This window comes from Pipistrellus kuhlii, unplaced genomic scaffold (assembly GCF_014108245.1).
Source record: "Pipistrellus kuhlii isolate mPipKuh1 unplaced genomic scaffold, mPipKuh1.p scaffold_m20_p_2, whole genome shotgun sequence".
NCBI lineage: Eukaryota > Metazoa > Chordata > Mammalia > Chiroptera > Vespertilionidae > Pipistrellus > Pipistrellus kuhlii.
The window spans coordinates 108,688,634-108,705,823 of NW_023425515.1; the positions used below are offsets into that span (position 1 = coordinate 108,688,634).

Here is a 17,190-nt window from a genome sequence, read left to right on the forward strand (position 1 = left end):
CATGGCAAATATTGTAGGTGTTGTGGGCCACGTGGTTTCTGCTGCAAGGACTCGGCCCTGGCACTGTAGGCGAAGCCACCGGAGGCTCTATGTGACATCTGAGCAGGGCTGTGTTCCAACAAACCTTTACTGATTGATGGGTGCTGAAACTCAAAGTTCTTACAATTTTCACGCGACACAACATAGAATCTTCTTTTGACGTTTCACTACTCTTAAGACTCGCTTTCTTATCTATAAAATGGGGATGAGAACCTCTGTCTTATGTTCTAAGAATTCGATATCTAAACAGAGAAAACTCTGTGACTGTTAGCTGATCTCCTTCCTGGAGGGACATCCTATTTGATATTGATAATGACATTGATAATGACAATTACAATAACAACTAACCTACAAGAGTATTTGTTTCCTACAAATAAGTTGTGTTCAGTGCTACATGCTTGTTACAGCATTTTATCTAATCTCTTATGCTATTGATTTTAAGATGCACCATTGCTGAATGTGCTACCAAGAAAGAAAGAGCTGCCAGCTAACCTGACACAACCTTGATGTAAGATGTATCCTGATTCACAAATGTGAATGTGTGAGTGTGTGGGTCTTGGGGTGTGTTTTAGAGCCAATGAAATTCACTTTCTCCTTTCAGTCCACAACTGTCCTAGGACAGGTACTACCTAGTACCTAGGGAGGTACTATTGTCCCTATTTTGAGAAACAGTTTTTAGTCCACATTTAACAGCTAGAAGTGTCAGTGCTGGGATTTACTTTTTATTCCTTACCCAAAGACATGTTTTAGAAGAAGAGGAAGAGTGAGAGAGAAACCTTGATCAGCCACCTCCTGTATGTGCCCGGACCAGGGGGTTGAACCCGCAACCTGGGTATGTGCCTTTGGTAGAGAACAGCATTCCAACCAACTGAGCCACATTAGCAGGAGCCAATGCGGGGATTTTAAACATGGGCAACTTTGTCCAGAGTCCACCGTGCTCTGCCTTAAAAACGTGGACGCCTGGAAGGCAGAAACGGAACTTGAAGTATGAAACATCAAGGTCCAGGAAGTCTGTCACAAATGAACCTCCTCCTCAGTATGCGAGGAAATACACCAGTCAATCACCCCTCTGGCGTTCCAAAGTAGGGCATGAATACAGAAAGAGGTAATAGGAAACAGAGATTTTAAAGCGCAGAGTAAGAATGGCAAGATGCACTAACATCCAGCATGAAGCTTCCTCTTAGCACTGTCTAGGGAGTCCTTCCAGACCAGGGAAGGATGGGAGCAGATGCTGAGAGTATGTAATGCGAATGGGACTGGACAGGAAGAGGAGGTCAGGAAGAGGTTTCTTATCCTTGAGAAGCCTCTGTTTTCTTTATGGAGTCCAAAGGCCAGTGGCCACCCGTTGGCTCTGTCTCCTAGGGAACCATGCTCCTCTGAGTCCACCATCCTCACTGCACAGGGTTGCTCACACTTCAACCTGTTGGCTTGGCTCAGAACACACTTCAAACTGTGTCAGTCAGAGAGCTGTAAGTACAACACAGGTGTTAAATGCAAGCCTTTGAATATAGGAATTACAGGAGAATTTAGGCCAAAACTCTTTCAAATTCTGATTTGTTTTTCCTCTCAAAATTTTGGCCTCAAATCTCTCTTTTCCTCATTATTTTGTCACCAAATACTTATGAAGTGCTTAAAATATGCTGAGGAATGGGATTTCTTTTTCTCCTGTAAAATTCCAATTGGTCAAAAGCTTGCTGAACATGTAACTTCAGGCTGTGTCCTGTGCAGAAAGGAATCAGCACCATGGCCTGTCACTGCCAGCACTCCTCAGCAAGGCCTCCTTGCAAGCTGGCCTTTGGATGGCGTCTGGGTTTCAGGAGTTGTTCCTCCGTTCCCTGACAACGTGGTTTAGACAAACAATGTGCTGTATGCTGAGCACCTGCTTTCCCTTGGAGGGTGTGAAGTTGGGATGTGCTAGGCAGAGGGTGTATATGAGACCAGCCTCCAGTAAAAACCCTGGGCACTGGGTCTCTAATGGGCTTCCCTGGCAGACAGCACTTCACACATGTTGTCATGACTCATTGCTGGGGACCGAAGTGCATCCTGTGGGACTCCACAGGGAGAGGACTGTGAGAAACCCAGCCTGTTTTCCTCCGGATTTTGGCTCGAGCATTTTCTGCCTTTGCTGATTTTGCTGTGTGTCCTCTTGCAATAATAAATTACAGCCAGACTAGATGCTGAGGTGCGGAGTCCTGTGTCCTCCAGTGAATCATTGATCCTGGAGGTGGTCTTGGGGATTGCTGACAGAGCCAGACCCAGCCAAACCATTTGGGATACTGTCTTTCTGAGTCAGTGCTGTGCCAGCACAGGAAGGCCTAGGGGAGAGATGGAGGTGCTTGCTATATAGATCCTGGGAGAAGCCAGGCTTCAGATTATCTATTGTTTCATTCAAATGAGGACACATGCTCAGGAGATAGTAACCTTGTGATTTCTGTTCTTCAGAAATTTGCAGTCAAGTATAAGAGACAACAATGGAGATGGTGGTGATGATGTTGATGATGTTGATAATGATATTGGTGATGATGAAGATGATGGTGATGATGATTATGATGGTGATGATAATGGTGGTGGTGATGATGGTGATGATGATGGAGGCAATAATAGCGAATGTGTATCTGGTACTTACTATGTGCCAGGAACTCTTCAAGTACTTCCTGTATTAACTCAATTAATCCTCCTCATAGCAACCCTAGGAGATAGGCAATTGTATTGTCTCCATCTTTATAGATGAGGAAGTTGAGCACAAAAAGATTAAGTACTGACCCAGGCCATATTGCTAGTTATTAGCAACATATCCTCTGGCTTCAGAATCCAAGTTCTTAACTGGTACACCATACTGTCTCTCTCTCTCTGGACACAGAGATAACTCCTAACTAATATAAACAGGCCCAACTGAACCTACATATTTAAAAAGTATAGTATTTATTACATTCTACATAACATCAGAATATTTGGGGCATGTTTTGATGCCTGTGCCAGATTCTGTTTGGCGAGGTTTGTGGCCAGTGTATCTTTGGGTTGCCTCCATGGCTCACATTTTATAGATAAGTAAGCATTCAGATGCAAATGGATAGAGAATAATGACCAGCAGTAGGAGTTCAGCACAGTCTAGAATTGTGATGGCAGGTCTCAGGGAACACGTGACATTAAGGAGGATCTCAAAGGTAAGTTCCAGATAGGTACTCTGCATGGCAATAACAATATGAGCAAAGAGGTGAACTCAACAATGACCATGATAAGTTGACAGGACCAAGGAAAGACTGGCTGGAATAAAGGGTTGCCTTGGTAAAATTGGGTGAAATCAAATTAAGATTAAATGAAAAGCAAGAGTTATAAGCAATGGGTAGCCAGCAAGCAAGAAAGTGACAGTGACAAAAGTGATGATTTGGTAAGATTTATCTGGGGGCACAACAGAGAAATGACTTAATGGGCCAGAGCCTTGGAGCATGGCAAGGAATTCAGAAACTGCTCCAAGAGTCTCAACAGGACAACAATCAACACGATTCTCAGTAAGAGTGCATGACTGGGGGTGTTTCAGTGCTGGATTTGCCTCCATAATGAGTAAGATCTTGGACGTATCCTTTCTGAGCTGAGAGGTGGCAGCTGACAATCTCCGACATTTTCCCCACTTTAACCTTTTATGAGTCTAATAGGTGTGGCTTGGATCTAGAATGGTGACTGTGGATTTTAAGAACCATTCTAAAAAGAGAATGGAATGCAGTAACTAATTAACAGTGGCAGGTGGCTGAAGAGTGAGTTCAGAAAGCTGAGAGAATAATGGTGAGCATGATGGGAGCAAGAAGTAGACCCTTTGCAACAGCATTATGCTAAGTGAAATAAGCCAGAGAAAGACAAGTACCATATGATTTCACTCTAGTGGAGTCTAATGATCAAAATCAACTAACAAACAAAATAGAAACAGACTCATAGACAGAGACTAGTCGACAGTTGTCAGAGGGGATTATGGAGCTGGGTGAACACAGCCAAAAGCATGATGATTTACAGAGGGAAAAGGGAGAGGGGGCGGTAGAAGAAGGTGAAGGGGGATAAATGGTGATGGAAGGAGACTAGACTGAGGGTGGTGAACACACAATACAATACACAGATGATGGCATTGATTGTATACCAGAAACCTATAGAATTTTATTAACCAATGTCACCCCGATAAACTCAACAAAATAAAAGAAATTGGTGGTTGTTTTATGCTAGTAAATCTAGGGTAATTTGTTTCACAGCAATGATAACTGGAACAAAGAGTGTGATAAGGAATGATTAGGTGTTCTACAATCCCATTTCTTCTTGGACATAAAGGAAGAAGACATTAACTAGCACTTTTTACAGGCTGTTGGCATTCCATTTGACTGAGTACTAGCCAATGGGATGTAGAGGGAAGTATGCCACATTGGGGTCTGGTTATTAAAATTCCTGTTCAATCATTTGCCATCTCACCCCTTCCTGTAGTGACAGGGGAGGCAAGATTATAAAGATGGCAGTATCAAAAGACTGGAGATTTCTGAGTCACCGAGTCATTCTTAACTGGTAGCAACCTGTCCAGGAAAACTGGCTAGCATCAGATCAATGCATGAATGTTAAATAAACTATCATTGAGCTACCGGGATTGGGATTGTGTTACAGCAGTGAGGATCTGTTACTCTGATTAACACATATAACAAGTTCATTGTATTTGTAATACCACATTGTAATTGCTAATACAGGTTCATTGAGCACTTGCAATGTGCTAGAAAGCCATATTACTCTGCAGGCATGCTTGCTTTCCCTGTCTTATAAATGCAAACCTCGAGCTCAAACAGAACTTAATATACTCAGGGTCACAAAGGTATTGCAAAGAAGGGGAATTTCCTTGAAGATGGAGCACTGTGAGGCAAACCTAAAATAAGGTTGACTTCTAAGAGTTAAATGAGCAAAATCCAATGGAAGAGGATAGCCATCAAAAATGTACTGTTGACATAATTTTTTGTTAAACAGGTGCTCTGGATTTATTCCTAAACCACTAATTTTAGTAATAATGGAGTATATACAAAAAATTCCTGATTTTATTTATATATTTTTAGTAAACAGACCACTATGTACTGGTTAAAATGTATTTTACAGCCATTTTTTTAAGGATTAGAAATAATTTTTGTTATGGTATCTTTCTATATTTTATGACTTTAATTAGATTTCTGAATTCTGTTCTAAACACTGCAATATGACAGTATAAAACATATTTTAATTATTAAAAAAAGAAAAATTCAAATACATTATTTATTTCACACATAAATATGTTTAATGGCAAAAACAATCTTAATAGCTATAAGAAGTGAGATTTTAAATGATAACAAGCTACAAGAAAAAAAAAAAAAAGGCAGAGAAAAATTAAAAGCAAGCCCAAGAGAAAATGACTTAGCTGGTAGTTGCTTTATCTGCCCTTATTCATCATTTAGCATTTTTAGTACTCCCAGCTTCAAAACAAACTACCCCTTTCAAAATATTGCTTATACAACTGTGGTTGAACGTTCATGATTATATCTGAGCACATTCTGTGTTTTGGAAAAGAATATCAGCTGCTGGCCCTCAGGAAGCTAATTGCTTTTCCTCACATTGAGCACAGTTATTCAGCCATCTAAACCATTCACTTACCACAGCGGTGGGCACCACTGTGAGCTTTTCTGCCCAGGGATCAGCATGGACTGGTGGGCTAGTGCCAAGGCCATGACTGTGGGCAGAGATGGGAGTTCCAAGGACAAACTGCTCAGTCCTACTGCACAATCTGTTTCCAGGATATGTAACTTGCCACTGTTTCTATAGTGTCTGTCTCCAGGGATGGGACTTAAAGCTCCTAATGTGCATATCTGTATTGAATACACACTGCTGCTCTTAAACATGACAGGATAAGCAATTCTGCAACTGCCCCCTTCCAGTTAATTCTCTCTTCTTGTACACATACTCTAGGTCACCGCTCGCAAAGACCATTTCTGATTTACCCGGGTAGAAAGGAGTGACCCAGTTATAAATGCCTACCAACTCTTTATTTTTATCAAAATATTCCTCTTAGAGAAGAACACATGACTAGTCTATTTACTTACATTTGTCTTATAGGCAGTTGGTAACTGGGAATTTAATAGACATTCATTTGATGCTGTGTGTCTTTCAATTCCATTTCTATAGCATTTGGAAGCCTCTTCCATATTTCATCTTTGAGTATTTTATAGCCATATATATTTCTTTGGAAAAATAATTGCATTTGGGGTAATAAAGATTTTATTAAGCAACCATGCCAGCAAGAGCAAAGCAGTAAATACCAATGCTGGCTTCAGAACACAACCATTATTGTGCAATCATTCCCGAGTGGCATCCGCTAGTGTGAAGCCAGACCAAAGACTGGACACCCAGCCACCACCTCTCCTCTCCTCATTTAACCATTGCTGTGCCTTGATCAAGTGAAGCCAACACCAAATCTCAGTGTAAAATGAATGCTCCCACTGCTCTCCTCTTAAAGCAACTTTCTGAGCCAGGTTGGAGCCTCTACCAACGCCACACCTCCCACCACTCCTTCCACCGCCCTCTGCTCATGTCATGTAAGTCCCACTTCAGTTGCCATGCATCTCCTTCTATTGAATGTACCTTCTCATCTCCTGGTCACTAAATACCTCCCGTTTGCAGCCCTCCTTTTCACAGGAAGACTCCCATCTCTCAAAGCTCATGTCTTTCTTGCCTTCTGCTAAATTTCCAATTACTTCCAGCCACCCCATGCCAATGCCTAATTCATTCATCTACCTTATGGAGTCTGTTGAATACTGTTCTGGCACAGCTCACCATACAACACTGTGTTGGGTTATTTTGGACAAAAACCAATTTCTGTGTTGGGTTATTTGGACAAATATTAACCTTGTAGGCCAGCTGGAGAGAGAGACGACATAGATCATAAGAAAGGTGAAAGAAAAGTCTTGCAGGGATTCCTAGAGTGAGGCTGGCCCCTAGCTTGGGGTTGGGGAGTGGGAAGATCCGTAAAGAAAAAGGGCCTTTGTGCTCACCTGGGCAGCACGTGTGCTAAAGTTGGAGGGATGCAGAGATTTATGGCACACAAAAATGTGATGCATTCTACATTTTCAAACAAAAAAGAGACAGGGCCTTCTGAGTTGGTCCAATGAGAAACTGGTAGAATTTAGAAATGCAGATGGTGGACAGAGGACTAAGACATTGAGGTGGAAGGAAGGGGACAGGGAAGGCATGCAGAAAGGGCTGGTGTAGAGTCAAGAGGTGGGAACACAGGTAGGAGAACAACAGGGATAACAGGGAAGAGCCCTCAGTTGCTCAGATCTCTCCTCCCCAGGCCTCATGCCCTCCTGGGCCTGCAGTGCGGAGACTGAGCGTGGGCACCCTCTCTCTGCAGTCTGTAGGCAGCAGGAGGGCTGGCACCACCTCTCCTGGCTTGGGTGCTGTCCCCTCCAGGGCAGCCACATGGGAACCAAGAGGTGAGACTGTTACGTTTCTGAAAGTGGGCTGCGGTGAACGCCACTCAGCAGCGGCTGCAGATCATCTGTGCCGTACTCAAGGCCCCAAGAAAAGTGCTGGCAAAGGGAGGGGCTAAGCAGGGACTGGGCAGGAGACTGCTGACGCACCCGCAGGATCTGAGGGCAGCAGGGCAGTGGCCCTGGCAGCAGGCACTTCTGCTTCCCCTCAGAGACTCTGCTCCTTCTCGAGCACATCAAGTCCTCTCCACGGCCTGGCGGCCCCAGTAAGAACAGGACACACATAGTTTTGCCCGACTGAAGACACTGCTGTTAGGCAACTGCTGTGAGTGGCTCCACCCCAGACCAGGACACACACAGGATGTCTGAGGTGTGTGAAGGGCTGGGCAGCATCGTTACGGAACCTGTTTACATGGAAACTGGCAACAGCACATACCTAACCCACTTGTGACTAATTCCTGCATGTCCTCAAGTCCTCCTGTAACATTCATGTTGCCAACGCCCCGGAGACTTTGTCCTTCCCGCTCAGCTGACCTAGGATCCTTTGCCCCTCTTGCTGGGCCTACATCTGTCAGGCGGGTATGCTGGGAGGCCAGAGGTCAACATGGCCACAAGTCCACAAAGCACAGGCGGTGAGAACCTGGGTGGTCCTCCCAGCGTGTATGAGCACTTCCTCCTACAAGACTCGGGACATTTAAACAGAAGTTTTACACAATGACCATCATTGCTATTATACCTGCAGACAATAAGCTTTAATGGCCCTTAAAAAGCAATCATTTTCTTTCCTTTTTTAATATCCCTGGACAACTTCAAGCTCCTTTCACTATTTGAGGGGGCATTAGACTGCTGTTCAGGAGGTCTGAGTTCTGACTCGAGTTCAGACACCTGTCTTAGCTGCATCTTTTATCCTGTCTCTGCATCAGATTTTAACATGAAGGATGAGCTGAACTGAGTTCTGGGGGCTAAGCTGCAGCTCAAGCAAAGCCCGTCTCACAGGACAGCCTGGTGGGCCCTTCCCCCCTGCCCGTCAGCCCGGTGTTCTCCACCACGGAAGTCTGAGGCTCCTGCAGGCTCTCTCCTCTCCCTGGCCTGCCCGCCAGGCAAGTTCCACATTGCTGAGCACAGGCTGGAGCAGACACTGAAAACATCCTCCTCCTCTACAAAAGGGGCTTAGGCATCTTCTCCCCCCAAATGTGCTCTTTCTTTTTTGGCAAAAGTCTTACAACTTACTAGATGACAGAAACTCGAGGAAAAGGCCCACCTTTTAAATGATCATTTATAAACTTTAAATATCACCAAATCCTCCCTGAGAATGTTCAGGGTGCACTTCTCACTGTCAAGGATGAAATTTTTATCTCACACTATTGGTAGCTGTCAGAATATGTGCAGCAAATTCAAGGTATTGCACCAGGGCACGAGGTGGGAGAGGAGAGGATAGACTGAATTCCACTTGGTTTTGAAAATTTTAGCTTATGAGAAAGAGAAAGGTAAACATACTTTGTGGGAATTAGAAAGCTGACTTTTTTTTTTTCCCTTCCCCCAATATTAAATTTCTCCCACTAACTCCCAGCTCCTTATCACCTGGAACACAAGCTGAAAACCTAAACCCGTGGAGTTTGTACTTAAGACAGAAACTTCTGCAATTCCACTGAGGTCACACAGCCAGGTGCCTCGGATTACTGACCACTGAGCAAGCCTTCCTCAGGTCCCAGCAGGAGAGTTTCAAAGGGTTCCTGCAATTTTGTTCATTAGCGAAGAATAATGTGCAGACATTTCCACCCCGTGTCAGAGATTTTAGAACAGGATCACTTTATTTTTTATCTTTATTTTTCAAATATATTTTATTGATTTTGTACAGAGAGGAAGTGAGAGAGATAGAGAGTTAGAAACATCGATGAGAGAGAGTCATCGATCAGCTGCCTCTTGCACACCCTCCACTGGGGAAATGCCTGCAACCAAGGTACATGCCTTTGACCGGAATCGAACCCGGGACCCTTCAGTCCCCAAGCCAACGTTCTATCCATTGAGCCAAACCGATTTCGGCAGAACAGGATCACTTTAAACCTCTGAAGAGAAAGTGTGTGTGTGTGTGTGTGTGTGTGTGTATGCCTTTGTGCAAGCAAGAGAAAGAGAAAAATATAAAGCGCATGATGAGGGATAAGGGGAGAGAGGGTGACAGAGAGCAGGCTCAGGGGCAGCAGTGTGTTATGTGGACAACATGCGAACACACAGGGCCAATGGGGTGGATGGTTTGCCCAAACTCAATGAGTTAAGCAGGTTTGGGAAATGTTTAGATCAAAGTTTTAAACACACAGGAGTCAGTTTGGGCAAAAAGAAATGGTTTTTTGAATACAACATCTACACTAACCTATCCCCTAATATAGTTGGGTAAGATGTTAATAAAATATTCCTGCAAAGAACTATTTTAAACCACAATCATAAGGCATTGATAAGAAGACTATTCAAGGGAGTAACTGATTTAGAGTTAGTATTTATATACATTTGTGTCCCCTAACACTGGCCTGCCAATGAAACAAACATTTCCTAACAACAGGAAACCAGACATTCTGGGAGATTTATCAATATGTACAATCAAGTCCCATGGAACTGGACTCTATTTTTGAAACTTCTTAGTTACTCTACATAAAACGCTATACACCAAAGTCAACACTAACGTTCTTTCATGCCAGTCCTAACTCCTGTAAATTTGTTTTTAAAAAGTACATAGCCTGTTTGCCAGCAGAACACTACGGCGGGTTTGTGGATTAGTCGTGGGCTATGCTGCGCTGCAGTAACAAACAACTCTTGGCAATTTCAGAACTTTAAACATCCAAGTTTATTTCCTGCTCAAACGATCTGCCGCCTGAGGCTTGCGGGGGGCTCTTCCATCACTGTCACTTGGGATGCAGGCTGAAAGAGCAGCCACCCTCTTGAACATTGCTGGTTGGTGTTCCAGAAGCATAGAGGGTCTCTTACACGTGAAGAAACAACATCATTTCTGCTCTTGGTTCATTGGCCAGAACTAGACACATGGAACTGCCCAATCTCAAGGGAAAGAGTGGCAAAAGGCAACAATGACTTCCACATTTTTTTGTTGTTGTTAATCCTCACCTCAAGATATTTTTCCCATTGATTTTTGTTTTGTTTGTTTGTTTGTTTGTTTGTTTGTTTTAGAAGGAGAGAGTGGAAGAAAGGGAGGGAGAAAGAAACATTGATATGAGAGAGTCACATCAATTGGTTGCAGCAGGTCAGGGATTGAACCTGTAACTTAAGTACAGTCCTTGGTAGGGAATCAAAGCCGACACCCTTTGGTGTGCAGGCCAATGAACTAACCCCTGAGCAACCAGCCAGGGCGACTTCCACACTTTGTTATGTTGAGTTTTAAGAAATGTTTTAAATACACATCATATGTGACATGATCTCTTGGATACTTTCTGTCCTTAGAGAAATAGCTGATGTGTCTAGACCAATGGTCGGCAAACTCATTAGTCAACAGAGCCAAATATCAACAGTACAACGATTGAAAATTCTTTTGAGAGCCAAATTTTTTAAACTTCAACTTCTTCTAATGCCATTTCTTCAAAATAGACTCACCCAGGCCCTGGTATTTTGTGGAAGAGTCACACTCAAGGGGCCCAAGAGCTGCATGTGTCTCGTGAGCCGCACTTTGACAACCACGGGTCTAGACCAACTTCTGTGTCTCCTTCATAAGAGTCTTAATGCCATCACTGGAACCCAACATCACTGGGAGGTAAAACCAGAACCTTAACTTAGCAACCCTGCCTGGCCACTGACCCCAGTGCCAGCACCACAGTGAAGTTTCGGCTCTCTGCAATTTTATTCCCTTATTTTCTTCTCAGGGACCTTTCACTGAGGCAGCTTTTTTCTATTCTACCACAGGTTGGGCATGATCAATGGCAGGAAAGCAGAACAGAGCTGAACGAGTCACTTGGTGGCGAGGGCTTCAGGACCACTCCTCAGCACGATGTGACAGTGGCCAAACCGGAAGCATGGGTAGCAACGCCACGTGAAGCCCTGTCAGGGGAAGGGCAGAAACTCACCAGCCAGACACATTGTCTCAATCTTAGTCCCATCACCAGCCCAGCGAACCCGGACAGGTGGCCTTCTTGTGGGAGGGGGATAGAAATAGCACCTCTGTCCGGGGTCACTGTGAGGAGGGAAGGAGGAGCCCAGAGCTCAGTAAGCACAGGTGCCTGTTTCTTCCTGTCCTTTTTCTTATCCCCATCATCTCGACCTCCCTTAAGCAGCTTCTTTCAAACTAATTTGCTACCACAAGGAGCAAGTCACATTTCTCACAATAATACTGTGAGGTGGGTATAACTCCCAACTTAATTAATGAAAACACCGAGATGTCTCAGACCCACAGCTGCTGCCTGGGCAGCACTCTGCACAGTGCTCTCCCTGGTCTGTGATGCCGTGGAAATGACCCTGTCAAGGTCATCCCTCCACATGTACCAGAACTCTCTGAAGAAGCTGTTCTGCTCAATCTGACAAACACGAGACAGTGTTTTCTCTACCAGAATACACTCAGTATGCTTGATGGAGCGGAGGCACCGACTCCCAGTTCTGCGCACAAGAGCCAGCCAGGCTCAAGCCTCAGGTGTTGGAGGTGAATCTGGGAAGAAAGGGGGTGGGGAGGATCCAGGCGTCCTCAAACTTTTTAAAGTGGGGGCCAGATCACGGTCCCTCAGAGAGCTGGAGGGCCGGACTATATGAACTACTAATTCCTACTGTAACACCTCGGCTGCGCTCACTGCCCAAAAAACCTGGCGGGCCAGATCAGATTCCTCTGCGGGCCGCATGTGGCCCGCGGGCCGTAGTTTGAAGACCCCTGATTGTAGACAGTGGGAGGGACTATCCCAGCCTGCAACTCAGAGGCTGTAGTATTTTATTCCTGGCTTTGCCACATAGCCTGAACATACAACATGCTGACAGGCAAGGTGCATTTTGGTCCTAGTCTGATGCATTTTGCTACCTTTCCACCTTGACTAGAGTCACATTATTATTATTACTATTGTTATTATTATTATTTTAACCCTTGCCTGAGAATAGAAAGAACTGAGGGATGGGGATGTGGGGGAGGGAGAGAAACATCGATGTGAGAAAGACACATTGATTAGTTGCCTCCTGCATGCACCCTTGGGCAGAGGAATGGATGTGCAACCCAGGTACATGCCCTTGACTAGGAATAGAACCCATGACCCTTTGGTGCACAGGCTGATGCTCTAACCATGAGTGAGCACACTGGCCAGGAATAGAGCCATACTGTTTTGCCTGTGACCTTATAAGGTGCCACAAGCCCCCTCTGACCTTGTCTGCACTAGACTGGGAGGGTCCCCTGAAGCACAGGCGTGACCAAGGCTTCCTCTCACTGATCCAGTAGCAGCACTGTCTTCCCTCCCAACCAGGAAGTTCTCTAGAGCAGAGGTTGGCAAACTATAGCCATTGGACCAAATTCAACCTGATGCCTGTTTTTGTAAATAAAGCTTTACTAGAACACACATTTGTTTACCTATTATCTATGGCTGCTTTCATGCTACTCTGGCAGAATCAAGTTATGAGAGAAACTAAATGGCCTGTAAAACTCCAAATACTTACCACCTGGCCCTTTCCAGAAAGTCTGCTGAGCCCTGGCCTGGAGGACTGTGGCAAGGGGAGGTGAGGGAAGGAAAGAGCTTTGGCCAAACACGAAGGAACTGCTGCTGGTTCCCATCCAAAGGCAGACCCTCAGGCCAAGGGCGAGTCTCATTTAACAAATATCTTTACACTTGGACATAACAAGCGAGATAAACACAATCTCTGCCCTTTGGGAATTGACAATAGTGTGTTGAACTGCCCTGGCCAGATAGCTCAGTTGGTTAGAGTATCATTCTTATATGCCCAGTTGCTGGTTCAGTTTCCAGTCAGGGCACATAGAAGAACCAACCAATGAATGCATAAATAAGCGGAACAATGAAGAAATCTCTCTCTCTCTCTCTCTCTCTCTCTCTCTCTCTCTCTCTCTCTCTCTTTCTTTCTCTCTCTCTCTGTCCCCCCTCTCTCTCTCCTTTCTTTCCTCCCTCCCTACCTTCTTTCCTTTCTCTCTCAAATCAATTAAGAAACAAAATAAAATTGTGTGTTGGGGTAAAAATGGGGGCATAAAAGAAAGAGAGGGAATAGAGATATGTAAAAGTTGAAGTACAGGACAAATCACAGCGGTACTTTCACAGAGCAGTGAAATAAGTGAATTACAGCTATAAAGGTCAACCCAGATGTGCCTTAGGAATGATGCTAAGTAAAAAAAAGCAAATACAGAACGTTGTTGTATGGTTTCACTTACTCAAAGTTCAAAACCATGCAAAATTAAGTGATATATTGTTTATGAATACTAACAGATGAGGCAAAATTATAAAGAAAAGCAAGGGAAGGAGTAATACAAGAGCCAGGCTGGTGGTGAATGGGAGGGCAGGAGTGAGATGGGTGGAGAATGGGCCCCAGGGCACATCAAATGTAAAAGTGGTGTGTACATACAGTTACTGGCATTATTTAAAGCTGGGCACACACATGGGCATGGTGCCAGATCCTTCATATCTAGCATCTATTAGTATTTTATATCTACTCAATATTTAATCCAAGTAAAATGTGCAACTAGAATGGACATGCTCAGTACTCTGCTTCTGTAACAGAACAGGAGAGCGTGCTGTGGGCAGCCAGGAAGGGCCACTCACTCGGAGACAATCCCGGGGAAGAATGGCACAAGTCCTGTGAGGACTTGATGAGCAAATTCTGTCCTGAGAAAAAGTCTCAAGAAGTGTTCTAGCAAAGAGGAGCCTGTGTAGAGCTGAGAGATGCGGCAGATTACAGGGTTTTCAAGGAACTGAAACTGGCAAGTGAGGTGGCGAGTGGGGAAAGCAGGGCCGTGGAAATGACCACAGCACCGTGAGCCTCTGAAAGACGGATGCCATGGGATAAAGGGGCACCATCAGAAGTGCCTTTGAAGACGATTCTTCTTGCTGCGGCAACATCAGTTTGTTCTGAGATCCTAAAGTCCTCTCAGTTTCTGCTGGGGTGAGAATAATGCCAGTAACTGTATGTACACACCATCAGCATTTCAACAAACAACATCCAGAAGGTGTCAAGCCAAGATGACAACCCTCCATTAACACAGCAGCTGCTTCCCAACTCCTGGCTGCCATGAGCAAGGACACCACAATGCTGTGTACATACATTTATGTACACTGAACTAACTACTTGTGCATTCGTGGAGCTTACAATGGGAAAGACATTCCACAGCAAATCCACAAAGCATACACTCCTTCTCTAAAATAATCTCCCACCATTTGTCAACTTTATGGTAATAGATTTTACTCTATCAGACTCATTTTAAACACTCACTGTAAAATGATTCCTGCAAATACAGACTTAAAAATATAGATAACTGGAAACTACGAATGTTATGAATACTTTAAAATCAGTTAGAAACACATTTCTCTAGCAGCAAAAACAAGCATGGATATATGTGCTGTAAAGAAAACAAAGCGTAAAAACAGCACTGCCATTTGGTTTTATCATCACACCACCTCGTTCAAGTTTATACCTTCATTACTATAAAGATGACCATATTTTTTTTTTTTTTGCTTCCTGCTACTTCTATTTGGAAGAAAAAAAAAAGTCAACATATGCTTTTATTAATGCTTACAATAAATTCTTCAAAAACAGCCTCCAAGGAATATAGCAAAAGTTCTCAAAACTATATAATTCAGGAATTCCATTTAGGAGTACAAACCTAAAAGAACTGAAAGCAGGGTCTCAAACAGATACTTGTTACTCTGAACTTGACTGTGGTAACATTGCTCACAGTAGCCAAAAGACAGACGCAGCCTGAGTGTCCATCCCCGGGTGAGTGAATACACACAATGTGGTGTATATACTGATACATGGTGTGGAAGATGACCCAGCCTTAGAAAGGACAGAAATCCTGACCTATGCTATAGCATGGACAAACCCTAAAGACATTATGCTCAGTGAGTTAAGCCAATCACTAAAGGATAAATACTAGATTATTCCATTTATATGAGGTTTGCAGAGGGGAAAAATTCAGAGACAGAAAGGGAAAGAGTGGTTGTCAGTGACTGGGAGATAGTGTTTAACAGGGATAGTTTCAGTTTTGCAAGATGAAATACTGAGATGGATGGTGGTGACGGTTACACAACAACGTGAAGGTACTTAATGCCACAGTATCTTAAACTGTACACTTAAAAATGGCTAAATTGGCAAAGTTCACATCATGTGTATTTGTTCACAATAAAGTAAAAAATTCCAAAGCATGGATGTTTAAACTGAACCACACATCTGTGGCATTTATCAGACTAGCTTTGTCCCTCACTGCTGGGCCTATCAGCTTGGCTGATAGGCTGGGGGCTTCTTGTGGAAGTCCTCTGAGGTCGAGGCAAGTGCATGGCCAGGGGTCAGGACTTCCCACGCACTCATCACAGCACCTAACACATGTGCTGCTACTGGCCCACATGAAAAAACAAAAGCCTCTGTCCTCAAGACAAGACACTCCTCAGAGGACACTTTGCTGCCAGGAGAGGTACATTACAAATGGGATGTTGTGAGAGCAAATGTCACCCAATTTTCTTCAGCTCATTTTCTCTAAAGCACATGCTACCACTAGGCTACCAGGATGTTGCAACAGGTGCCAGCTCCAAGTTCAAGCAGGATGCTGCCAAATTAAATGCATCACACTGAATGGCGCAGCTCTCAAGTTCCACATTAAATAGCAGTCCTTGCCAGATACAGAGATTTTAACAGGCTTTTAAAAACACACCTTCCCACACTCCTCCTCGATCTTTAATTACCCAGCCTGGTGGATTTATTAACTGACCCCGCTCCACATTAGCTAAAAATGATATGACCCCACCAGGGCCCTGAAAGCAGCCATTAGGAGTCCAGAGCCCATCTTAGGAGAGGTGAGAGAGAGGCCGAGCAGCACTGCAGGAAGGCAGACAAACCTCAGAGGTGAAGAGAGAGATGAAGAAATTCACTTGTTCCACAAAAACTGCAAACAGAGCTAATATCTATGAAACCTGTAAGTGGCACTGGGACCTTGCTTCTCCCTTCTCCTCCTCAGAAGTGAGCCTATCTGGAAATAAAGCAGACATGGGAGACTCATGATTCCAAGACAGCCTTGTTCCTAGGGCCACAGAGGAGACTGGCACCACTGGGTGACAGCCATGCCATGGGTGGGGGGCTCTGTAGGCCCTTGTTTCTCAGTAGCCATGCCGAGCATGTTGATAGCCCAGCTCAGAGTGGCTTTGAGAGCCAAACCTTTAGTTCTGCAGATAAAGAAAGTGAGTCTGTCTGTCTGTCTGTTCCAGCAACTCCACTTCAGCGTATGTATTCACAAAAATGAAGGCAGGCTCTTAAAGAGATATCTGTACAAAAGAGGTAGAATTTTGTACATATTCACAATAGCCAGAAGGTGGAATCAACCCAAGTGTACGTGGACAGATAAATGGATAAACAAAATTGGTCTATACATATAATAGAATAGTATTCAGTCTTAAAAGGAAATTTTGACACATGCTACACGAATGAGCCTTGAGGACATCATGCCCAGTGAAATAAGCCAGTCCCAAAAGGACAAATATTCTGTGATTCCCCTTATATGAGGTCC

The 17,190-nt window shown here is 44.1% G+C and overlaps 1 protein-coding gene across 15 annotated transcripts in view; it reads right to left on the bottom strand.

Annotated features, from left to right (window-relative positions):
- The window catches only part of SLC22A23 (solute carrier family 22 member 23), a 171,410-nt gene that overhangs the window by 89,147 nt on the left and 65,073 nt on the right, over nt 1-17,190 (bottom strand). For 2 of the 15 annotated variants that reach the window (XM_036446778.2, XM_036446777.2), the window contains one exon: nt 6,283-8,195. The exons of 11 other annotated variants lie outside the window; for them this stretch is intronic. In XM_036446778.2, the coding sequence (XP_036302671.1) occupies nt 8,111-8,195 (85 nt within the window). In that variant the 3' untranslated portion in view covers nt 6,283-8,110. Of the gene's footprint in view, nt 1-6,282; nt 8,196-16,569; nt 16,653-17,190 lie in introns of those variants that run through there. 2 more of the 15 variants (XM_036446773.2, XM_036446780.2) reach the window with 2 other exon arrangements.